We start from the raw sequence: 26,748 nt of genomic DNA, 5'->3' as shown, positions 1-26,748 counted from the left end.
ACCTTACCTTCTTGATTACATCGTTTAAGAATATTATTTCTGTCAACTTCATAGTGAGGTCATCTTCATTAGTGCCAGATTTTAGGTCACTCACTACGGAAGGACGGATACAGAGTGGAGGAACAAGCAGCCTGGTGAGGATAAGATCACATGGCTTCGCAGCTTCTGGATTCATAAGTAATAGGGGAATGTCTTCAGCTGGGATCCGTTTCAGAATATTCAGCACCACTAACGGGTTCAGATTTTCCTGCAATAAGTTGGATATAAAGTTAAAACCCGTTTAAAGAGGACCTGTCACCTCTCCTCACATTCCTGTTTTAATAGCTTCATACATTCCCATGTAATACCAATTCTGGAACATCTATTCTTATGGCTCTATGTTGTGCCATTCCTGTATTATTTCTACTAGAAGATATGAATTGCTATTAGCCTTCAGTAAGGGTACAGAGGGGAGGTAACAAGTTGGGGGCGAGTGCCTGCACAGTCTGACTCTATCCAATCAGTGCTGCCATTTTCAGACTGTGCAGAGACACGCCCCCAACTGGTTACCTCCTCTCTGTATCCTTACTGAAGGCTAATAGCAATTAATTTATAACTTATAGTGCAAATAATAAAGGAATGGCACAACATAGAGCCATAAGAATAGATGTTCCAGAATTGTTAGGACATTGGGAATGCATGGAGCTATTACAATAGGCATGTAAGGAGTAGTGAAAAGTCCTCTTTAATACTTTTATGATACATTTTTCCAAAATGTGGCTTTGAAAAAATGTATTTTTCTGGCTCAGCTGGCTAAAGAGGGATCAAGGGACTTTGGAAAGCAGGGGTTCCACAAGAGAAACATTTCTGGCATAAAGTGTGGCTACTCCATAAATGTCTTAGGAGGAAATATCCTTTTAAAGGGTTAATGGATTAGTTGAAATGAATACCTAAAATTATGTTAAATGGATACTTAAAAGAACCTTGCATAGACCAAGTTGACAGAAATAAAGATATACACAAATAAACATTAATACACAAGCGCATCTTTATTTTACAAAAGACAAAATGCACTCACCTGTGCCCGCCCTAAGAGAGCCTCCACTTCCTTGTTGTGCTCTATTGCGTTCTCAAAAGACTGTAAAAAGTGAGACACCATGGGGTCTACCACCTTTTTAGTAGTCTTGTACTTTTCATGAATGATTTTGAGCAAACCACACTTCTTTACTGGGCCTGAAAAGTAAAACAAAAAAGGCTTCTAGTAATTATTGTATATACTAGGGTTGTTTCGATACCACAATTTTGATTCAGTTTCGATACCATAAAAAAGTATTGCGATACTCTATACCAGGCGGAAAAAATAAAGCACCAAAAAAGCCGCGTTCATTCTGCATTTTATGGAACATTCGGCCCATAATAGAACAGTGCGATCCTATTTTCTGGGGGGACAAGGTGACAAAAAAAAAAAAAAAGCGCAAATCGCATAGTTTTCGTTTATTTTTCTGTTATGGCGTTCACCGCAGAGGACTTTTTTATATTTTAATAGTTTGGACGTTGCGATATGTAATATGTTTATATATTTTATATGTAAAATTGGGAAAGGGGATGATTTATACTTTTATTTTACACTCTAACCCCTCCCTTAGGGGCTAGAACCTGGGATCTTTTCATCCCTTGTACTATTCACCCTAATAAAGTTCTATTAGAATGAATAGGACTTCACACTGTCCCTGCTGCCCTGTGCATAGTAGTACACACCAGCAGCAGGGAGCTTACCATGGCAGCCAAGGCTTCAGTAACGTCCTCGCTGCCATGGTAACTGAACGGCGCCCCAGGATTACACTGCTGGGGCTCCGATCAGAAGCTGCCACTGCACCACCAATGAAGAGGGGACCCTGTGGCCACTGCCACCAATGATTTTAATACTGGGGGGGGGGGGGCGCATGCGCCACCAATGATTTTAATACTGGGAAGGAGGGGGGGGTTCAGGGGAGGGGGCACTGCGCCACCAATGATAATTAGCATTTAATACAGGAGGCAGGTGCGGCATCTGAGGGGGTTAACTGCCGCTCATCACAGCTTCCCGCCAGCACCCCCCCTCCCAGATTTGTATTAAACGTTTACTTTCATTGGTGGCGCAGTGTGCCCTCCCCTCTCTCCTCATTGGTGGCAGCGACACAGGGGGAAGGGAGAGAGTGCTTCCTTCTCCCCTGTGCGGCTGAGAACACTGAGCATGCCGAGACCAGCGCGCCCCATGTTCTCCGATACTAGACTGCGCAATAGCGAAGCCTAGTATCAAAAAAAGGCAAATTCGGGTATCAAGGTCAATACCAGACAAAAGTATCGATTGGGTATCAAAAACTCAACACCCAAAACAACCCTAGTATATACCAGCAGAATAAAAGATTATTTCTTCCTGACATAGGTCATAAAAATCCACTGTGAAATATGAAACAGTCAGCATGACCCGGAAACGGACTGAAGTACAGAAGAAAAAAATGAGCACTTTCAGTAAGGTTAGGAACCAAACCAGTTGCTTCATATAGACTATATGGACAAAAGTATTGGCACAAAACTCTTAATCATTGAATTCCAGTGTTTAATTCAGTCCCATTGCAACAGGTATATAAAATCAACCTCCTATCCATGCAGTCTGCCTTTACATACAGTGCATATAAGAAGTATACGCACCCCTGTTAAAATGTCAGGTTTCTGTTATGTAAAAAAAAATGACAAAGATAAATCATTTCAGAACTTTTTCCACCTTTAATGTGACCAATAAACTGTACAACTCAATTGAAAATCAAACTGAAATCTTTTAGGTGGAGGGAATAAAAAAATAAATAAAATGTGGTTGCATAACTGTGCACACTTATAACTGGGGATGTAGCTGTGTTCAGAATTAAGCAATCTCATTCAAAGTCATGTTAAATAGGAGTCATCCTACACCTGCCATCATTTAAAGTGCCTCTGATTAACCCCCCAAAAAGTTCAGCTGCTCTAGTTGGTCTTTCCTGAAATTTTCATAGGCCTCATGCACACGACCGTATTTTTTTCACAGTCCGCAAAAACGGGGTCCGTAGGTCCGTGACCGTTTTTTCGTCCGTGGGTCTTCCTTGATTTTTGGAGGATCCACGGACATGAAAAAAAGTCCCTTTTATACCATCAGAGTTTTCTCCAATCCGATGGTATATTTTAACTTGAAGCGTCCCCATCACCATGGGAACGCCTCTATGTTAGAATATACTGTCGGATATGAGTTAGATCGTGAAAACTCATTTCCGACAGTATATTCTAACACAGAGGCGTTCCCATGGTGATGGGGACGCTTCTAGTTAGAATATACTACAAACTGTGTACATGACTGCCCCCCTGCTGCCTGGCAGCACCCGATCTCTTACAGGGGGCCGTGATCAGCACAATTAACCCCTCAGGTGCCGCACCTGAAGGGGTTAATTGTACTATCATATCCCCCTGTAAGAGATCAGGGCTGGCAGGCAGCAGGGGGCAGTCATGTACACAGTTTGTAGTATATTCTAACTAGAAGCGTCCCCATCACCATGGGAACGCCTCTGTGTTAGAATATACTGTCGGAAATGAGTTTTCACGATCTAACTCATATCCAACAGTATATTCTAACAGAGGCGTTCCCATGGTGATGGGGACGCTTCAAGTTAAAATATACCATCGGATTGGAGAAAACTCCGATGGTTTAAAAGGGACTCCAGACTTTACATTGCACCCCCCTCCTCCCTCTATTGTAATAATTCGTTGGTGGCACAGTGTGCGCCCCCCCCCCCCCCTCTATTGTAATAATTTGTTGGTGGCACAGTGTGCCCCCCCCCCCCCCCCGCCCACCCCCTTTCCTCCCTCTATTGTAATAATTAGTTGGTGGCACAGTGTGCACCCCCATCTGCCCCCCTCCCTCTATAGCATTAACAACATTGGTGGCCAGTGTGTGGCCTCCCATCTCCCCCCCCCCCCCGATCATTGGTGGCAGCAGAGTTCCGATCAGAGTCCCAGTTCAATTGCTGAGGCTCCGATCGGTAACCATGGCAACCAGGAAGCTACTGCAGCCCTGGTTGCCATGGTTACTTAGCAATAGTACACTAGTAGAAGATTCATACTTTACTGCTGGCTGCTGCGATGTCCTGTGTCCGGCCGGGAGCTCCTCCTACTGGTAAGTGACAGGTCTGTGCGGTGCATTGCTTAATGATCTGTCACTTACCAGTAGGTGGAGCTCCCGGCTGGACACGAACATCGCAGCAGCCAGCAGGTAAGTATGAATCTTCTACTATTGTACTATTGCTAAGTAACCATGGCAACCAGGACTGCAGTAGCATCCTGGTTCCCATAGTTACCGATCGGAGCCCCAGCGATTAAACTGGGACTCCGATCGGAACTCCGCTGCCACCAATGATCGGGGGGGGGGGGGGGGGGGAAGCACACTGTGCCACCAACAAATTATTACAATAGAGGGAGGGAAGGGGGGGGCCGCACTGGCCACCAATGATATTCAAACTGGGGAGGGGGGGGGGGTCTGCCCCCTGCTGCCTGGCATCCCTGATCTCTTACAGGGGGATATGATAGTACAATTAACCCCTTCAGGTGCCGCACCTGAAGGGGTTAATTGTGCTGATCACGGCCCCCTGTAAGAGATCGGGTGCTGCCAGGCAGCAGGGGGCAGTCATGTACACAGTTTGTAGTGTATTCTAACTAGAAGCGTCCCCATCACCATGGGAACGCCTCTGTGTTAGAATATACTGTCGGATATGAGTTTTCACAAAGTGAAAACTTAGATCTGAAAAAGCTTTTATGCAGACGGATCTTCGGATCCGTCTGTATGAAAGTAACCTACGGCCACGGATCACGGACACGGATGCCAATCTTGTGTGCATCCGTGTTCTTTCACGGACCCATTGACTTGAATGGGTCCGTGAACCGTTGTCCGTCAAAAAAATAGGACAGGTCATATTTTTTTGACAGACAGGATAAACGGATCACGGTCTCAGCTGCAAAACGGTGCATTTTCCGATTTTTCCACAGACCCATTAAAAGTCAATGGGTCCGCGAAAAAAAAACGGAAAACGGCACAACGGCCACGGATGCACACAACGGTTGTGTGCATGAGGCCTTAGTCGCATCCCACAGCAAAAGCCATGGTCCACAGAGCTTCCATAATTACCATAATTTCAAAAGATATCGTATTTTTCGCTTTATAAGAATGACAGTGCGTCTTATAAAACAATGGATGATTATTATTATTTTTTTTACAGGGCTAACACTGATATCGCCGGCCTCTATGCGGCACAATGTGGCTGGCGATACATCAGTCACAGTGCGGGGAGGGAGGAGGGGCTGGAGGCAACTCACAGCGAGGCCCAGTGCAGTCACTGTATTACACCAGGCCCCGCACACAGAAGTCCCTTTGTATGTAAAATCTTTCATTAATCCTTTATCAATCGCTCTCCTTTTGATAAACTAACCTAATCGCCTGTATCAGTACTCACTATGAATGTAGCGTGCGGTCCCTCCGGCGCACAGCTTCATCCTGCTCCTGCTTCATTAATGAAGTGGGAGGAGCGTGACGTCAGTCACACGCCGGCCGGACCGCACGCTGCATTCATAGTGAGTACTGATGCAGGCGATTAGGCTAGTTTACCAAAATGAGAGCGATTGATAAAGGATTACTGAAAGATTTTACATACAAAGAATTCTGTGCGCGGGGCCTGGTGTAATACAGTGACTGCACCGGGACCCCGCTGTGAGTTGCCTCCAGCCTCTCCGGAATGTGACTGATGTATCGCCGGCCACACTGTGCAGCATAGCGGCCGGCGATATATCGGTGTCAGCTAGTTTATCAAAAGGAGAGTGATTGATTCAGGATTAAAGAAAGATTTTACATACAAAGTACAGTACTTTACTAAGCAAGGATAAAAAACTAAATTGTTTTTCAAGAGATGGAGAACCTTTATTGCAAACAGCTTTACCCTAGACGAAATAAGGAATATCATGCAAGCATTCAAATACACAGAATGGTACAGCCTAGAAGCACTCAAGGGTACATTGGGGAAGTTATCACTTTGTAACCTAGATGAGTAGGATTGAAGGGAGACGGAACAGACTAAGATGACATCTAGTCGGACACAATTGATATACTGAAATAATAATAGCCAATAATATCTATAGTTGGTGATTATTGCAATGGTGACTTAGTTGGGTGGGAGGGATTGTTACTAATGTTCTTACTGGAAAAATGAAACACTGTACAGTACTGTAATGCTGTGAAACATAGGGCCATGAGGGGGACCAGCAGAAGATGCTATATGTGTGTCCAGCAGAAGATGCTATATTGCATCTTATGCTGGCTCCCCTCATGGCCCTATGTGTCAGCCACAGATCCCCCCCTAACAGCGCGTCAGCCACAGATCCCCCCCTAACAGCGCGTCAGCCACAGATCCCCCCCTAACAGCGCGTCAGCCACAGATCCCCCCCTAACAGCGCGTCAGCCACAGATCCCCCCCTAACAGCGCGTCAGCCACAGATCCCCCCCTAACAGCGCGTCAGCCACAGATCCCCCCCTAACAGCGCGTCAGCCACAGATCCCCCCCTAACAGCGCGTCAGCCACAGATCCCCCCCTAACAGCGCGTCAGCCACAGATCCCCCCCTAACAGCGCGTCAGCCACAGATCCCCCCCTAACAGCGCGTCAGCCACAGATCCCCCCCTAACAGCGCGTCAGCCACAGATCCCCCCTAACAGCGCGTCAGCCACAGATCCCCCCTAACAGCGCGTCAGCCACAGATCCCCCCTAACAGCGCGTCAGCCACAGATCCCCCCCTAACAGCGCGTCAGCCACAGATCCCCCCCTAACAGCGCGTCAGCCACAGATCCCCCCCTAACAGCGCGTCAGCCACAGATCCCCCCCTAACAGCGCGTCAGCCACAGATCCCCCCTAACAGCGCGTCAGCCACAGATCCCCCCCTAACAGCGCGTCAGCCACAGATCCCCCCCTAACAGCGCGTCAGCCACAGATCCCCCCCTAACAGCGCGTCAGCCACAGATCCCCCCCTAACAGCGCGTCAGCCACAGATCCCCCCCTAACAGCGCGTCAGCCACAGATCCCCCCCTAACAGCGCGTCAGCCACAGATCCCCCCCTAACAGCGCGTCAGCCACAGATCCCCCCCTAACAGCGCGTCAGCCACAGATCCCCCCCTAACAGCGCGTCAGCCACAGATCCCCCCCTAACAGCGCGTCAGCCACAGATCCCCCCCTAACAGCGCGTCAGCCACAGATCCCCCCCTAACAGCGCGTCAGCCACAGATCCCCCCCTAACAGCGCGTCAGCCACAGATCCCCCCCTAACAGCGCGTCAGCCACAGATCCCCCCCTAACAGCGCGTCAGCCACAGATCCCCCCCTAACAGCGCGTCAGCCACAGATCCCCCCCTAACAGCGCGTCAGCCACAGATCCCCCCCTAACAGCGCGTCAGCCACAGATCCCCCCCTAACAGCGCGTCAGCCACAGATCCCCCCCTAACAGCGCGTCAGCCACAGATCCCCCCCTAACAGCGCGTCAGCCACAGATCCCCCCCTAACAGCGCGTCAGCCACAGATCCCCCCCTAACAGCGCGTCAGCCACAGATCCCCCCCTAACAGCGCGTCAGCCACAGATCCCCCCCTAACAGCGCGTCAGCCACAGATCCCCCCCTAACAGCGCGTCAGCCACAGATCCCCCCCTAACAGCGCGTCAGCCACAGATCCCCCCCTAACAGCGCGTCAGCCACAGATCCCCCCCTAACAGCGCGTCAGCCACAGATCCCCCCCTAACAGCGCGTCAGCCACAGATCCCCCCCTAACAGCGCGTCAGCCACAGATCCCCCCCTAACAGCGCGTCAGCCACAGATCCCCCCCTAACAGCGCGTCAGCCACAGATCCCCCCCTAACAGCGCGTCAGCCACAGATCCCCCCCTAACAGCGCGTCAGCCACAGATCCCCCCCTAACAGCGCGTCAGCCACAGATCCCCCCCTAACAGGGCGTCACCCTAGGTGCGTCTTATAAAGCAAAAAATACGGTATGTTTGGCGCAAAAACACTGCACATCACCAAAAGGACACCATACCCACAGTTGGTGGTGGCATCATCATGCTTTGGGGCTGTTTTTCTTCAGCTGGAACTGGGGCCTTAGTTAAGCCTAGAGGAAATTATGTTCCAAATACCAGTCAATATTGGCACAAAACCTTCAGGCTTCTGCTAGAAAGCTGAACATGAAGAGGAACTTCATCTTTCAGCATGACAACGACCCAAAGCATACATCCAAATCAACAAAGGAATGGCTTCACCGGAAGATTAAAGTTTTGGAAGGCCCAGCCAGAGCCCAGACCTGAATCAGATTGAAAATCTGTGGGGTGATCTGAAGAGGGCTGTGCACAGGAGATGCCCTCGCAATCTGACAGATTGAGTGTTTTTGCAAAGAGTGGGAAAATCTTGCCGAATCAAAATGTGCCATGGTGATAGACTCATACCCAAAAAGACTGAGTGCTGTAATAAAATCAAAAGGTGCTTCAACAAAGTATTAGTTTAAGGCTGAGTTCACACGACCATGACAGATTAGGTCCGGATGCGTTCAGGGTGCGTTCAGTTAAACTCGCACCATTTTGCAAGCAAGTTCAGTCAGTTTTGTCTGCAATTGCGTTTAGTTGTTCAGTTTTTTCCGCGCGGGTGCAATGCGTTTTGATGCGTTTTTCACGCGTGTGATAAAAAACTGAAGGTTTACAAACAACATCTCCTAGCAACCATCAGTGAAAAACGCATTGCATCCGCACTTGCTTGCAGATGCAATGCGTTATTCATGCGGCCCCATTCACTTCTATGGAGCCAGGGCTGCGTGAAAAACACACAATATAGAACATGCTGCGATTTTAAAGCATTGCAGAAGTGATGCGTGAAAAAAACGCTCATGTACACAGCCCCATTGAAATGAATGGGTCAGGATTCAGTGCGGGTGCAATACGTTCACCTACTGCATTGCACCCGCGTGGAAATCTCGCCCGTGTGAACGCAGCCTAAGGGTGTGCACACTTATGCAACCATATTTTAATTTTTATATTTTTTCTTCCCTCTACCTAAAACACTTCAGTTTGTTTTTCAATTGAGCTGTACAGTTTATAGGTCACATTAAGGGTGGAAAAAGTTCTGAAGTTATTTATCTTTGTCTGATTTCATCACAGAAACCTGACATTTTAACAGGGGTGTGTAGACTTTTTATATCCACTGTACATTTGTGATAGAATGAGTCGTTTTGTTTATTCGTTTGGGGTACTGTGATAGCATGTCAACTGTTGCAGCAAGTCAGTTTGTGAAAATTCTTCCCTCCTAGATATTCCATGATCAACAGTGATTAGCATTATTGTAAAGGGGAAGTGTTTAGATAACAGCAACTCAGCCATCGGAAATGGGAGACCACGTCAATTTACAGACGGGGCTGCCAAGTATTGAGGTGCATAGTGCTCTGCTGACTCAATAACTGTTCCAAACCTCCTCTAGCATTATCAACAACACCTAAAACTGTGCATAGGGAGCTTCATGGCCTGGTATTTCAATGACTAGCAGCTGCATACAAGCCTTACATCTCCAAGCCAGGCGACGGAATGAGTGGTGTAAAGCGCACACGACCACCGGACATGTGTTCTGTGGAGTGACAAATAATGCTTCTGTATCTGGCAGACTTACGGATGAGTGTGGGTTTGGCAAATTACAGGAGAACGTTACCAGCCTGACTGCACTGTGTCAACTGGAAGTTTGGAGGAGAACAGATAATGCTAAGGAAATGTTTTTCAGGCTTTGACCTATGTCACTTAGTTCCCCAGAATGGAAATCAAGACATTTTGGACAATTGCAGGTTTGGGTCCCACCGCTGGGACACGCACCTATAGAGCACCGCAAAGTAGTGGCTTGAGAACACCGGTCCGATCACCACGAAGCAGTCTCCCCATAGAAGTGAATGGAAGCACACTGCACATGAACAGCCACTGTTCCCATTCACTCCCATGGGCTTGACGGAAATAGCCGAGCCAGAGCTCACCTATTTTCGGTGGACCCTTAGAAAATGAACGGAGCGCAGCTGTGCATGAGCAGTGCACCCTCCGCCACTTTTGGGGCTCCATTCTAGTTATAGGTGCCAGTCTCAATCGCTCTGAACATCTTTGGGATGAACTAGAATGAAGACTGAAAACCGGGCCCTATCGCCCATCAGTGCCTCACAAATGCTATTCTGGATGAATGGGCAAAAATGCCACAAATACGACAAAATCTTGTAGATGTCCCAGAAGAGTGGGAGGAGGGGGAGGTACTTCCATATTAATGTGTATGGATTTAGGAGATTTCATAAAAGCTCCTGTAGGTACAATGTGTATGTATGACTGGTATGATATATAAAAAAATATAAGAATGCAAAAAAAAAAAAAAAAACTAACCATTGAAGGACCCACAGTACAAACAAGTTGTCTTTTTGCGGCACTTCTCAGAGATTTTCTTCTTTAGTCCTCTCTTTTGCAGGTATGTAAGGCCGGGCCTCTTTAAGTGATCCAAAAACAGTTTCTTCTCTTCTGTGCTCAGCATGATATGTGAGCAGGTCTTGCAGATCATCTAGAAGAGATCCAAAATATGACAACTGAAAACACTTTCAAGTGCATCTCCCACGTTACGTCTATAGTTAAATAAAAGTCACACAAGGGAAAACAGTCATGACTAGATTGGCAAACCTATCTTAACCTGATTAAAAGCCCTAGGCTTTAATGAAGATAAAAGTCAACGAATATTAACAAGATTATGGAATAACTCGCCTATCCACACTCCAATAAAATACCGGTAGAACATCCTATTAGTCCTCATGCACACGGCCGTTGTTTGGGTCCGCATCAGAGCCGCCGTTTTTGTGGCACGGATGCGGACCCATTCACTTCAACGGGGCCGCAAAAGATGCAGACAGCACTCGGTGTCCTGTGTCCGTATCCATTACACCGTTCTGTGGCCCCCCCAAAAAATATAGCATGTCCTTTTCTTGTCAGTTTAGCAGACAAGAATAGGCATGTCTACAATGGGCCGCCCGTTCCCCAAATTGTGGAAGGTGCTTCCATTTTTTGCGGACCACAAAAAACGGCACGGTCGTGTGCAGGTAGCCTTATTGTCCACACCGTGGACAAAGTTCAGACTATTCTATAAGGGGCCAGCTGTTTTGTTCCGCAAAATACGGAATGCACAAAGCCAGTATCCGTGATTTGCGGACTGCATAACAATAGTCATGTGCATGAGCCCATAGATTAATTCAAAACCAACTACAATGAACTAAAATAGCCCACTCAAAATAAGAGCTAAAGAAATTACAAAAGTATATTATAAGGGAAGATAGGCTCTAAACTAAATAATTGACATATGTTTTTGTTGTTAAAAGTGTATATACAAAAGTATGAGCCGCCTAAACTAATAAAATTTGTCTCATTAATTTCATAGTGTTGCATTAATCGACTTACCTGTAAAATGCCAATCACAGCCTTGAAATACCCTACATGAAAGCAAGGTAATTCAAGATCTAGGTATCCATAATGACCTAGACAGTCAGCCAAGTTCTTCCCACAAGTCTGGCAGGGGCGATCTTTCTCACTAGTACCCTAATATTGCATACAAAAAAATAAGTAAAGGGAATTTATAGTCTTGACATTCCATTTCATATACCATATCAACCACCTAACAATTTTCCTCAAATCCAACTCAGGCTCTGGGAAAAGTACTTAACTGTTCTGCCGGAGCCGGGCTCGGGCAGAAGGGGAAAGGGGAGTCTGCTTTAGCTGCTCATATCTCCAGGTTGGTATCAGCTACCAACATGGCCTGGTGTTGTGTGAAACCTGGCATTTCAGGCTTTCATAAGCAGGAGAGATCACTGATAGAAATCAAGTCGGGAAGGCAAAATCTGCTTTTACTTTCAGCTACATTTACCGCGTCCCAATTTCTAACAGCGATATCTTCCCATGTACTCTAAACAATGCTGGAATTCTGGTATTGTTTGACTGCCAGCTTTCAAACAATACAAAGCCCATATCTCTAGCTGCTACCTAGATATGAGCATCTACAGCAGCCGTCCCATCCCTTCAGCCTGGAGGAGGAGGGGGAGAGCTGGCAGGTTGTAGGAGGAAAGGAAAAAAAAATTAAAATGCATATATATATATTTGGCATTATTATCATTTTACTGACCCACATAGTAAAGTTATTTATACCACACAGTGAACGCAGTAAATAAATTTAGCAAAATGATTGTACAATGAGTAGAACTCCCACCAACCATAAGAATACGAATCCAGTTATTCTGTATGAATGGAGCAGTAGGTCGAATATCTGTACAGCTGAACGATTCAAACTTTGTGTAGTCCCAGAGAGTTGACATGAATGTAGAAGTAGCGCACATGCTCGACCTACCAATCCATTGTTTTGGGGCCACTGGATTCCCTTTCTCAAGGTCGGTGGTTTGAGTGGTTGACATTCCAATCATAGCCCTCTCCCCTATCCAGCGGACACTTTGTAAACAGAGGCCAAACCCTTTAACCCCTTTTGGTAATAGCTTTGGAATACTTATTTATCCAAGCCATTCTGAGATTGTTTTCTCGTGATACATTGTACTTCATGATTTGAGTCAATATATTTCACCTTCATTAATGAGAAAATCCCAAATTTACCAAAAACTTAGAAAAATTCACAATTTTCTAAATTTCAATTTCTCTGCTTTTAAAAACAGAAAGTGATACCTCATAAAATATTTATTACTTAACATTCCCCATATGTCTACTTTATGTTGGCATCATCTTGTAAATGTCATTTTATTTTTTTAGGACATTAGAAGGTTTAGAATTTTAGAAGCAATTCTTAAAATTTTTAAGAAAATTTTGAAAAACCACTTTTTAAGGACCAGGTCAGGTCTGAAGTCCCTTTGAAGGGCTTACATAGTGGAACCCCCCCCCCCCCCATAAATGACCCCATTGTACAAACTACACCCCTCAAGTTACTCAAAACTGATTTTACAAGCTTTGTTAACCCTTTAGGTGTTCCACAAGAATTAAAGGAAAATGGAGCCGAAATTGCAAAATTTAACTTTTTTGGCAGATTTGACACATCGACGGTTAACAGCCAAACAAAATGTTTTATTACCCTGACTCTGCGGTTTACAGAAACACCCCACATGTGGTCCTAAACTGATGTAAGAGGACATAGCAGGGCACAGTAGAAAAGGAGCGCCATATGGTTTTTGGAAGGAAGATTTTGGTGGACTGGTTTTTAGTACCATGTCCCATTTGAAGCACCCCCAGATGTACCCTGCAGTAGAAACTCCCAAAAAGTGACCACATTTTGGAAACTAGGGGATAAGGTGCCAGTTTTATTGGTACTATTTTGGGGCACATATGATTTTTAATTGCTCTATATTACGTTTTTTGTAAGGCAAGGTTTTGGCACAGCTAGAAACTGTAATCCAATGTCGTGTGGGCAGCAGTGACTGGTAATAGCCTTACATCATCTAAATGAAGATGCCTGGAGAAGATTCAGTGACAACAATAGAATATACAGGGCTAAGAAAATACTTGTCACTCTGTGCATTCCTTTCACCGTTTCAGAGCAAGGGCCAATTTTTTCTCTAGAATAGTGCGTGATGTCGGATATGACTATTCATGGGAAACGTCATTTTCTACTGGAGTCTCCTTAAAGTTTTTTTAAATAGAGGTTAACTAGAATATCTAGTTTCATATCAAGCATTTATTCATAAATATGCTCCAAAACACGCTTCAAAAACCGCAGCAAAAAAGCATGTGTTCAGTATTTCAGTACTTTTATCACAACTTGCTGTTCTCTAACAAGCAAAATTTACAACAGGTGTTTGATCCGTGAATCACCCAATAAATTTCCTGGTTCAGTTAGAATTGGTATTTAAACAGTCCTCATCATGCTGTTCACATTTTGACATCATGAGACCAAGATGACACAATTTATCAACAGAACCTCGCCATTGCAAGGCTTCAAGCAGGATGTTCTCAGACAGTTGTGGCCACTGAGCTTAGAGTGGCACAGATTGTCATCAGCAGGTTGTAACAGATGCAGAAGGACTGGAAGAGTCACAGAAAGGCATAGAAGTGGACGTCCTTTGGCCACATCCCACACTGATGACCGCTTCATTGTAAACAATACCCCACGGAGCTGGATGATGAATGCTGCACAACTCCAGGCACATTTAAGGGAGGTGGAGAGGCACCCAAATGTCACGTCAGACCATTTGAAACCATTTACATCAGTGTGGTCTGCATGCTAGATGACCCGCAAGGGTACCTGACCACACCACCAGGCACAAGTGTCACCGTCTTGCATGGGCCAGGGAGCATCTACGCTGGACGAGGGACCAGTGGGCCTCGATGCTGTTCACTGATTAAAGTCTATTCACATCCAGTAATCGTTTCAGCCCTAGTGGGCAGATGTGTCTAGTCAATACAGAACAGCCCTACACTTTGTGAATGGTACAGTGACAAGCCCATACTACTTGAATAACATAATTGATCCAGTCATTGTACCTCTGCATGAACAACACAGGCCTAATTTCATCTTCATGGATGACAACGCGCCAGTTCATCGAGGTTGCATCATTAGGGAATGGCTGCTGGAGACTGGGGTACCTCAAATGGAGTGGTCTGCACTTTCTCCAAACCTGAATCCTATTGAAAACCTATGGGATCAGCTAAGTTGCCATGTAGAGGCTCGTAACTGTACCCCAGACCTCAGTGACCTGAGGGCCGCCCTTCAAGAAGAGTGGGATGCCATGACTCAGCAGACAATAAGTCGACTTGTGAACAGCATGAGACATCGTTATCAAGCTGTAATTGATTCTCAAGGCCACATGACAAGTTATTGAGACTCTGACATTCGTTGTGGGGGTACACCCACTACTGGTGTTGGCTTTTGTTTTAATGAATAGTTTGAGATGAGGAAATCACAATTTCATGCGTCTACTTAAATTCCTGACTTTTATGATATCACTGTAGTGTGAACTTTTCATGTTTTCCATAAATTTCACCTAAAAGCCAAATATCCTTATCTTTTTGTGAGTAGTGAATGTCCAAAAAGTAAAATAAGAAAAGTAGAATACAGAGTATTTACATACCATACGATGGTCCAGGACCCCAAAAGGAAGAGGAGAATGGTTGTTGTCTTGGCTGTACAGACTCTTGCTCACCACTTGGATGTGTGCCTGCTGCCTCATCTGCTCTGCAGACTTCACCCCAAAGCAGATGTGGCTTCTAGAGAAGTATGGGAGGAAGAAAAACAGAAACAGTCACTTCTTGGCAAAAGTTTTTAAAAAGTAGTATAATTGATATATATTGTAGGCCTTTCTAATGGCACTAAATGGAGCCATTATCTTTATGGTCATTAAATAGGTTGACCCAGGTACGTGTCCCACCTGAGACCCATTCCTACCTCAAAAACAAGGCCCCATCAGGAACGGGCCTCACATGCACGCTTCTCTCCCGTCACTGTTATGAGATTTATGAAAATAACCCAGTAAACCCGGTTCTGGAGACAGAAGTAGGTCCCAGAGGCGAGACCCACACCTACCAGACATTAATAAAATATCACGTGGCTATGTCATAAATTTCTAGATGGGACAACCCCATTAAATGAAGATGGACGGTTGTACCACAAGTCCCAGAAAAGCTAGTTATGATTATAGCTGACGACCAGTGGGGATAAAACATGAGAAATCTGCCAGTGATTAGGATATAAAGGAGTACTCCTCCCATCTCATTAAATAATGGTACATTGCTAGGATATTCCATCGCTTTATGATTGGTGGGGGGTCTGGACTCCCACCAGTCCTCAGGATTAAAGCATAGTTTCCATAAGTCTCGAGATCTGTTGTGGTTCCAGAGGTTTCATCTACAATTAACATTTTCTAGACGCATGCCTTTGCTTTGGGCTAGATACCCTATATCAGTGATGGCGAACCTATGGCACGGGTGCCAGAGGCGGCACTCAGAGCCCTCTCTGTGGGCACCCACACCCTGGAAAAAGTCGATGGTGTACCAATATGCCTTAGACTTTATCTGCCATTCAGCAGCACAGGGCGCACTATGAACAGCACAGGCAGCGCACTGAATGTAGGCAGGATATTGTAAATAAATGATAAAGTACATGGAAGATGTTCTATATTGGACTGTAGTATTAAAGGTAAATTGCTGTGTTGGCACTTTGCGATAAATAAGTGGGTTTATGCTGCAGTTTGCGCACTCGGTCTGTTAAAGGTTCGCCATCACTGCCCTATATTAAGGATTTTAACCACATTGTGCGCACTGGATTACCTGTGATTGCACTGCTGCCTACCTTAAATCTTTATGCTCATGTGGAGGTAAGGCCAGGTTCAGTCAGAACAAAAAAAAAGCATCCTGTTAAAAATAATTGATCTTGAACATCCATTATGCACATTTCGAATCCGTTTCAGCCATTTCCATCTGCATACAGGACTCCTCCCCCCCCCCCCCCCCCCCATCTAAAAAAATGGATCTCAGACAGAAATGGCTAAAAAGGAGGATGCAAATGTGCATAACAGACGCTTAGGATCAATTATTATTATTATTTTATCAGATCCTTTTTTTCTGTTCTTCTTACGGATCAGAAGAATGGAAAATGAAACGGTGATGTGAAGCCAGCATATGCGGGGCACTTGTGCCACCATGTAGTTCAGGGGCATACAACCAGGGGTTGTTCAGATCTGGAGGAAACTTGCTCATCTTTACCACAGCTTCACTGCTATGTAACTGTTCACACCTAGACATATCCCATAAATGACATTCCAACTACAACTCCCAGTAGCTGTCCAGCACATGTGAAGCACATTGCAGACCACACTGTTACACTTCGTCTGATGACGCCCCTAGCCACTGTCACAACTATATGAGATGCAGCCAGTCTCGTGTCATTCTCGTCACGTTCCGCACAATGCGCGCCTGCGCGCTCCAGCAGCACTCACATCTTCTTGGCCACATCGGTTTCTCTAAACTGTTCCTTCATTGTGCCGCTCTGAGCTATCCGCCACGCGTGAACCGTAACCGTGCACCGGTGACGCGTTATACTACCCTACCTCGTGAGATTTCCCTACCCTCTGACTTCCTGTCGCATGAGCGATGACGTCGGGGGGCGGGTCTCACTTTTCTCCATCTGCGCATGCCCAAAAGGACACTCTAGTGAAAAGCTCAAGGCTGAACTTAGCAGCACGCCGGGAACCTGCGCATGCGTCTGGGAGCCAAGGTAGGGAAACATCACGGGTCAGTGCGCAAGCGCAGTTAACTCATTAAAATCCACCCGATATACGCGCCTGCGCAATGTGATGGTAGGGGAAAATTACGTCCCAGTGCGCAAGCGCCGAGGGTAAGCATGAATATCCATGCCAAAAGCACTTTTAACCCTTTGCAGGAGCTATTCTCATATTGGTTCTTGACTGATTGTCCTCCTATATATAGGTTCTATTATATAGGGGGTCTGTCTGCACAGTATATGGGGGGGTCTGTCTGCACAGTATATTTGGGGGGCTGTCTGCACAGTATATTTGGGGGGCTGTCTGCACAGTATATGGGGGGCTGTCTGCACAGTATATTTGGGGGGCTGCCTGCGCAGTATATGGGGGGGGGGGGGTCTGTCTGCACAGTATATTTGGGGGGCTGTCTGCACAGTATATGGGGGGCTGTCTGCACAGTATATGGGGGGCTGTCTGCACAGTATATAGGGGGGCTGTCTGCGCAGTATATGGGGGGGCTGTCTGCACAGTATATAGGGGGCTGTCTGCTCAGTATATGGGGGGGGGGCTGTCTGCACAGTATATTTGGGGGTCTGTCTGCGCATTAAATGGGGGGGGCTGTCTGCGCAGTATATGGGGGAATCTGTCTGCGCAGTATATTGGGGTCTGTCTGCGCAGTATATGGGGGGGCTGTCTGCGCAGTATATGGGGGGGCTGTCTGCGCAGTATATGGGGGGGCTGTCTGCGCAGTATATGGGGGGCTGTCTGTGCGGTACAGTATATTGGGGATGTATGTGCAGCATATTTTGGGGGGCAGTGTATTATATTTGTGGCCTGTGTGTTAGATGTGTACAACCCTAATTTAATAAATACTACGAAACTGCAGCCATCTCGTCACTTGGAGAAGGATGAGAAGCGGCCCCCATCCAGAGGCACACATCTGCCACCAGATCCGTCGCTCACTGGATTCTGTAATCAACGTCTGCTGTGTATGTGCGCACCGTCCGTCTGCTGTGTATGTGCGCACCGTCCGTCTGCTGTGTATGTGCGCACCGTCCGTCTGCTGTGTATGTGTGCACCGTCCGTCTGCTGTGTATATGTGCACCGTCAGTCTGCTGTGTATGTGTGCACCGTCCGTCTGCTGTGTATGTGTGCACCGTCCGTCTGCTGTGTATGTGTGCACCGTCCGTCTGCTGTGTATGTGTGCACCGTCCGTCTGCTGTGTATGTGTGCACCGTCAGTCTGCTGTGTATGTGTGCACCGTCCGTCTGCTGTGTATGTGTGCACCGTCCGTCTGCTGTGTATGTGTGCACCGTCCGTCTGCTGTGTATGTGCGCACCGTCCGTCTGCTGTGTATGTGCGCACCGTCCGTCTGCTGTGTATGTGCGCACCGTCCGTCTGCTGTGTATGTGCGCACCGTCCGTCTGCTGTGTATGTGCGCACCGTCCGTCTGCTGTGTATGTGCGCACCGTCCGTCTGCTGTGTATGTGCGCACCGTCCGTCTGCTGTGTATGTGCGCACCGTCCGTCTGCTGTGTATGTGCGCACCGTCCGTCTGCTGTGTATATGTGCACTGTCAGTCTGCTGCACTGCGTCTGTTCTGCCATTTGCTCTAACAATTTTAATTTATTTTTTTGTGTCACATCTCTGACCAGCATGTTCTCCTATGGAACACGAAGTACCTGAAGTGGAATGAAGAAGCCCATGTTTGAGGCCTGCGCCCTGGCGGGAGCATTGAAGGGGCATCTGACACGTGACAAGCTGCTCCTGTGTACTGTGATCACCGCGAGTTCAGAGGTCGGCAACCATAGGCCGTCCACATGCTGTGAATTACATCTCCCATCATGCTGGTAAAGTATTATGGGAGGTGTAGTCCAAAACATCTGGAATACCAAATGCGTATGAATGAAAAGCATGGTGTGTGACTGGTCAGTAACAAGGGTTGAAGCCTTGACGTGGCGTTACTGCTCACATGTGTATCCATGTGCCAATTCAACCAATGTGAGTGACTGTAACTAATACTGATTAGTTAACTATAAATACTGTGACAATGGAGAATTAAAAGACTGTATCTCCTACACACCACTTACACCGTGACCGTATCTCCTACACACCGCTTACACTGTGACTGTATCTCCTACACACCGCTTACACTGTGACCGTATCTCCTACACACTGCTTACACCGTGACCGTATCTCCTACACACCGCTTACACTGTGACTGTATCTCCTACACACTGCTTACACTGTGACCGTATCTCCTACACACCGCTTACCCGTGACCGTATCTCCTACACACTGCTTACACTGTGACCGTATCTCCTACACACCGCTTACACCGTGACTGTATCTTCTACACACTGCTTACACCGTGACCGTATCTCCTACACACTGCTTACACTGTGACCGTATCTTGTACACACCGCTTACACTGTGACCGTATCACCTACACACTGCTTACACTGTGACCGTATCTCCTACACACTGCTTACACCGTGACTGTATCTCCTACACACCGCTTACACCGTGACCGTATCTCTTACACACTGCTTACACCGTGACCGTATCACCTACACACTGCTTACACTGTGACCGTATCTCCTACACACTGCTTACACTGTGACCGTATCTCCTACACACCGCTTACACTGTGACCGTATCTCCTACACACTGCTTACAACCGTGACCGTATCTCCTACACACCGCTTACACTGTGGACCGTATCTCCTACACACTGCTTACACTGTGACTGTATCTTCTACACACTGCTTACACTGTGACCGTATCTTGTACACACCGCTTACACTGTGACCGTATCTCCTACACACCGCTTACACCGTGACCGTATCTCCTACACACTGCTTACACTGTGACCGTATCTCCTACACACCGCTTACACTGTGACTGTATCTCCTACACACCGCTTACACTGTGACCGTCTCTCCTACACACTGCTTACACTGTGACCGTATCTCCTACACACCGCTTACACCGTGACCGTATCTCCTACACACCGCTTACACCGTGACTGTATCTCCTACACACCGCTTACACTGTGACTGTATCTCCTACACACTGCTTACACTGTGACCGTATCTCCTACACACCGCTTACACTGTGACCGTATCTCCTACACACCGCTTACACTGTGACCGTATCACCTACACACCGCTTACACTGTGACCGTATCTCCTACACACTGCTTACACTGTGACCGTATCTCCTACACACCGCTTACACTGTGACCGTATCTCCTACACACCGCTTACACTGTGACCGTATCTCCTACACACCACTTACACGGCCATAGAGGGACATATGTTCTGACCTTTCTGAGACCTGGGGGGATTTAAATGCGGTGTCTCAGAAGATATGTTGTAAGAACAGCAATTTTTTTTTTAAACATTCATATTGTTCTTAACCTTACATCATGTTATGTTTGTTTTTTCCAACATTTAAACAGGTTACACAACGCGTTGCTGATCTATCCAGGACGGCTTCAGGATGGACTATAAGAAGGAGGTTCAGTCCCGATTGGGTCCGGCGCAACCTCAGGGAGTACATATACAGCGGCCTTGGTTTACGACGACGCACAATGGCACAAAGAAGGTAAATTATATATATTTTTTAAAGAAATGTAAATGAAATGTAAAAAGAAATGTAATTTAAGGGACTGTCTGTAACAGCAGAGCGTTTGGCTACCCTGTTTTGGACAGCCAACTTATGGTGTAATGTAGACGTAGCATCGGACATGGATGGTGTTTTTAAAGGTAAATTTTTATTTCATTTTTTTCATACAGAACTAAGAGCAGCACTCTGGAGACTGAACAACCTCCTGATGCGGAAAATGAATGGATCGCCAACGCCAGACCTCCTGTCCCTCATGCATCTGCTCGGGAGAATCCGGGTCCCCTACCGGATCCCTCTGCTCAACAGAGGCTCTTAGGTTGACATCAAAATTTAAGAGCCCTGCTGAGCAGGCAGAGATCCGGTGTGCCAAAGCAAAATGATTATGTGGCCCGTGTAGAGGTTGTTTCCAACACTGTAGAAGGTTTGGACGAACATCAGAAGGAGTTTAGTGCTGCCTTGATTCGCCGCTGGGAGGGAGCAGAGTCGGCGATCCAATGCAGCCCTAACTACCATTATGGGGTAAGCATAATCAATTTGGTGGACTCAATGACGCCCGAGCAGTTGCATGAGTTTAATATCATGCTTAGAGAATGTGTCACAGAAATTGGCCACGGCCCCCACAACCTCATCCCACACCAGTGACCATTACCGACAACCTTCCCATTCCCAGCCCCCGGGCATGTGTTCCCTTCTGTCTCTTTTCTACTTCTCCGTCCCATTATTTTCCCCACCACCTCTTCACATGCTCGGGTACCCTCCTCCTCAGACCCTTATACAACCCACAATTTCAACCTGCATCCTTTCTTGTGGACTGTATTTTTAGCTCAGAGAATAAAGAGGACAGGGGGGCTACCATTGCCAACCTCAAACCACCTACACGACAGTCCTACTCCACAAAAAAAAATTATTTTTTTGTATAGTATGTATATATATATATATATATATATATATATATTTTTTTTTATGGATATATTGTAATTTATAAAAAAATAAAAAAATGTATAGTTAACTTCGATGTATTTGTGTTTTCATTGGCCGGTACAGGGTAACAGTACCCTTTAGCACTACCGCTGTGGTGACATTACAACTACCATAGGGTCACTACAGTACGTTTATTGAAAAGCCCTTGGTATTTTTTTTTTTCCATAAACGACATTATTGCCAAAGGTGAACCATGAACAATACCATCAGTAATGAGCTATGTTTTGGCCCTTTATTGATCGTAGACCCTATGATTGCCACATGAACAGCAAAGGCTTGTTCGTCGTTCAATCTTGCCCCTTTTCATTTGAGCCCTTGTGGGAGTCACGGTCCATCAGCATCATCAGGAATTCATTAATAAATTGTAATTTAACAGTTTGATTAATGATTTCCCTATGACGCTATGACATAACTAGTGTGATTACCGCAAGGGACTAACTGCTGTTAAAGGGGTATCCCAATCAATGGTGGCATATTGCTTGAATATGCAACCATTGTCTGATAGGTGTGGGTACCACCGATGGGACACGCACCTATATTGAGAACGGAGCAGGTAGCGCTGTGGCTGGAGGACACCAGATTTAATGGGGTCCGTCGACCACTGTTTGCTAATCCACAACTCTCACATAGAGAAGAGTGGAGGACGGCAGAGCATGCGCATTGCGCCATACTCCAATTTCGGGGACCAGTTCTCAATATAGGTGCGGGGAACAGCAGTTATAAGACAATGGCATATCCAAGCGATATGCCCCTATTGTCTGAGATGAGAAAACTCATTTTAAGGCCTCTTTCACACGACTGTATTCCCTACAAGAGGGCCATATGTCCCGCACTGGCATTGATCATGCCAACAGGAGTACACACAATCCTAGATTACACTGATGCTGCGCAAGTCGAGCTTCAGGTGGGGCTATTGCTTAGCACGAATAGAGAATAGATCATATGAATGCGGGACAATAGCCCATTGTGAGGCACAACATGAACAACATCAAGATGCCATGTGCTCCTGTACGCACGATCAATATGGCCTGTTAACTAACACTATACATGTTTTAGTGCATATAGTCGTGTACAAGAGTCCAAAAGGTGAGATACGGTCACGGTGTAAGCAGTGTGTAGGAGATACGGTCACGGTGTAAGCAGTGTGTAGGAGATACGGTCACGGTGTAAGCAGTGTGTAGGAGATACGGTCACAGTGTAAGCGGTGTGTAGGAGATACGGTCACAGTGTAAGCGGTGTGTAGGAGATACGGTCACGGTGTAAGCAGTGTGTAGGAGATACGGTCACAGTGTAAGCGGTGTGTAGGAGATACGGTCACGGTGTAAGCAGTGTGTAGGAGATACGGTCACGGTGTAAGCGGTGTGTAGGAGATACGGTCACGGTGTAAAGCAGTGTGTAGGAGATACGGTCACAGTGTAAGCGGTGTGTAGGAGATACAGTCACGGTGTAAGCAGTGTGTAGGAGATACAGTCACGGTGTAAGCAGTGTGTAGGAGATACAGTCACGGTGTAAGCAGTGTGTAGGAGATACAGTCACGGTGTAAGCAGTGTGTAGGAGATACAGTCACGGTGTAAGCAGTGTGTAGGAGATACGGTCACAGTGTAAGCGGTGTGTAGGAGATACAGTCACAGTGTAAGCGGTGTGTAGGAGATACAGTCACGGTGTAAGTGGTGTGTAGGAGATACGGTCGTTTAATTCTCCATTGTCACAGTATTTATAGTTACCTAATCAGTATTAATTACAGTCACTCACATTGGTTGAATTGGCACATGGATACACATGTGAGCAGTAACGCCACGTCAAGGCTTCAACCCTTGTTACTGACCAGTCACACACCATGCTTTTCATTCATACGCATTTGGTATTCCAGATGTTTTGGACTACACCTCCCATAATACTTTACCAGCATGATGGGAGATGTAATTCACAGCATGTGGACGGCCTATGGGTGAAGACCTCTGAACTCGCGGTGATCACAGTACACAATGCTGGAGCAGCTCGTCACCTGTCAGATGCCCCTTCAATGCTCCCGCCAGGGCGCAGGCCTCAAACATGGGCTTCTTCTTACCACTTCAGGTACTTCGTGTTCCATAGGAGAACATGCTGGTCAGAGTTGTGACACAATTTTTTTTTATTAAAATGGTTAGAGCAAATGGCAGAACAGACGCAGTGCAGCAGACGGACGGTGCGCACATACACAGCAGACGGGGATTACAGAATCCAGTGAGAGACGGATTTGGTGGCAGGTGTGTCCTTCTGGATGGGGGCCGCTTCTCATCCTTCTCCAAGTGACGAGATGACTGCAGTTTCGTAGCAAAAAACATGCCATGGCATAGGAGATATAGGGAATTTTTATTTATTTTTTTGTTAAAATAGGGTTGTACACATCTAACACACAGGCCACAAATATAATACACTGCCCCCCCCAAATATGCTGCACATACATCCCCCAATATACCGTACCACACAGACAGCCCCCCCCATATACTGCACAGACAGCCCCCCCCCATATACTGCACAGACCTCCCTATATAATGAGCAGACACCCCCCCATATACTGCACAGACAGCCCCCCATATACTGAGCAGACAGCCCCCCATATACTGAGCAGACAGCCCCCCCATATACTACGCAGACAGCCCCCCCATATAATGCGCAGACAGCCCCCCCATATACTGCGCAGACAGCCCCCCCATATACTGCGCAGACAGCCCCCCCATATACTGTGCAGACAGCCCCCCCATATACTGTGCAGACAGCCCCTCCATATAATGTGCAGACAGCCCCCCCATATAATGCGCAGACAGCCCCCCATATAATGCGCAGACAGCGCCACATATACTGCGCAGACAGCCCCCCCCATATACTGCGCAGACAGCCCCCCATATACTGCGCAGACAGCCCCCCATATACTGCGCAGACAGCCCCCCCATTTAATGCGCAGACAGCCCCCCATATACTGCGCAGACAGCCCCCCCATTTAATGCGCAGACAGCCCCCCCATATACTGTGCGACAGCCCCCCAATACACTGCGCAGACAGCCCCCCAATACACTGCGCAGACAGCCCCCCAATACACTGCGCAGACAGCCCCCCATATACTGCGCAGACAGCCCCCCCCATTTAATGCGCAGACAGACCCCCCCATATACTGTGCAGACAGCCCCCCCATATACTGCGCAGACAGCCCCCCCCATATACTGCGCAGACAGCCCCCCCCATTTAATGCGCAGACAGCCCCCCCATTTAATGTGCAGACAGCCCCCTATATACTGCGCAGACAGACTCCCAAATATACTGCGCAGACAGCCCCCCAAATATACTGCACAGGCAGCCCCCCAAATATACTGTGCAGACAGCCCCCCATATACTGTGCAGACAGCCCCCCAAATATACTGTGCAGACAGACCCCCCCCCCCCATATACTGCGCAGGCAGCCCCCCAAATATACTGTGCAGACAGCCCCCCATATACTGTGCAGACAGCCCCCCAAATATACTGTGCAGGCAGCCCCCCAAATATACTGTGCAGACAGCCCCCCAAATATACTGTGCAGACAGCCCCCCATATACTGTGCAGACAGCCCCCCAAATATACTGTGCAGACAGCCCCCCAAATATACTGTGCAGGCAGCCCCCCAAATATACTGTGCAGACAGCCCCCCAAATATACTGTGCAGACAGACCCCCCCCCCCCCATATACTGTGCAGACAGACCCCCCCCCCATATACTGTGCAGACAGACCCCCTATATAATAGAACCTATATATAGGAGGACAATCAGTCAAGAACCAATATGAGAATAGCTCCTGCAAAGGGTTAAAAGTGCTTTTGGCATGGATATTCATGCTTACCCTCGGCGCTTGCGCACTGGGACGCGTATATCGGGTGGATTTTAATGAGTTAACTGCGCTTGCGCACTGACCCGTGATTTTTCCCTACCTCGGCTCCTAGACGCATGCGCAGGTTCCCGGCGTGCTGCTAAGTTCAGCCTTGAGCTTTTCACTAGAGTGTCCTTTTGGGCATGCGCAGATGGAGAAAGGTGAGACACGCCCCCCGACGTCATCGCTCATGCGACAGGAAGTCAGAGGGTAGGGAAATCTCACGAGGTAGGGTAGAATAACGCGTCAGGGCACTCAGCGCTGCATGCTGCATATATAACTTCCGGGAGATCTTTCACCTCAGAGTCACCATAGAATTCTGGATGTGCGGAAGGAGAGGCTGAGAGCTGCAGCTGGAAACAGCGCCACAGCCTGGCCAATATCTAGACTGCAGTTTACCAGAGCTGTACAGCTTAGAGCCTTAGACAATCATTTTAGGACTATGTGTGTGTGGTAGTTATCCTCCTTGCTCTTGAAGCCGGGCTTGGAATATAATGGGGGTTGTGCAGGTGTTTATAGTGATGACTTATTCTCAGGATTGATCATCAATATAAAAGCCCTGCACAACCCCATTAATCTATAGCAGCTATTTTAATCACTTAAAATACGTCGTCCAAGTGTTTAAAGGGGTTGTCCAAGTTATATTTATTGATGACCTATCCTCAGGATAGGTCATCAATATCAGATCGTCTGGGGTCCGACACCCAGCACCCCCGCCGATCATCTGTTTGAAGAGAAGGCACGCACCGTGACAGCGCCGCCTCCTCTTCACTGTTTACCTTCTCGCCGTTGCATCTGCAACGGTGAGCAGGTGTAATTACACCCAAGCTGTCCCATTCATTTCAATGGTACGGCTCTCTCCTATACAAGTGTATGGGAACGATACACCCAAGCCGTCACATTTATTTCAATGGTAATGATCGCTCCTATACAAGTGTATGGGAACGATCCGTACCATTGAAAT

General features: G+C 47.1%; 1 protein-coding gene across 2 annotated transcripts in view; it reads right to left on the bottom strand.

Moving 5' to 3' along the window:
- POLR3A (RNA polymerase III subunit A) overlaps positions 1–26,066 on the bottom strand; it is a 184,766-nt gene extending 158,700 nt beyond the window's left edge. For both annotated transcript variants that reach the window (XM_044297675.1, XM_044297676.1), the window contains exons 1-7: positions 26,037–26,066; positions 17,031–17,120; positions 15,168–15,303; positions 11,509–11,646; positions 10,453–10,624; positions 1,058–1,212; positions 8–247 (exon numbers count right to left, since the gene is read on the bottom strand). In XM_044297675.1, the coding sequence (XP_044153610.1) occupies positions 8–247; positions 1,058–1,212; positions 10,453–10,624; positions 11,509–11,646; positions 15,168–15,303; positions 17,031–17,071 (882 nt within the window). In that variant the 5' untranslated portion in view covers positions 17,072–17,120; positions 26,037–26,066. The remainder of the gene's footprint in view (positions 1–7; positions 248–1,057; positions 1,213–10,452; positions 10,625–11,508; positions 11,647–15,167; positions 15,304–17,030; positions 17,121–26,036) is intronic.
- Between the last annotated feature and the right edge of the window lie 682 nt (positions 26,067–26,748).

The sequence above is a fragment of the Bufo gargarizans genome, chromosome 6 (genome assembly GCF_014858855.1).
Source record: "Bufo gargarizans isolate SCDJY-AF-19 chromosome 6, ASM1485885v1, whole genome shotgun sequence".
Classification (NCBI taxonomy): Eukaryota; Metazoa; Chordata; class Amphibia; order Anura; family Bufonidae; genus Bufo; species Bufo gargarizans.
The sequence above is the reverse complement of the archived record's forward strand: the minus strand, read 5'-3'. Positions and strand labels throughout refer to the sequence as shown.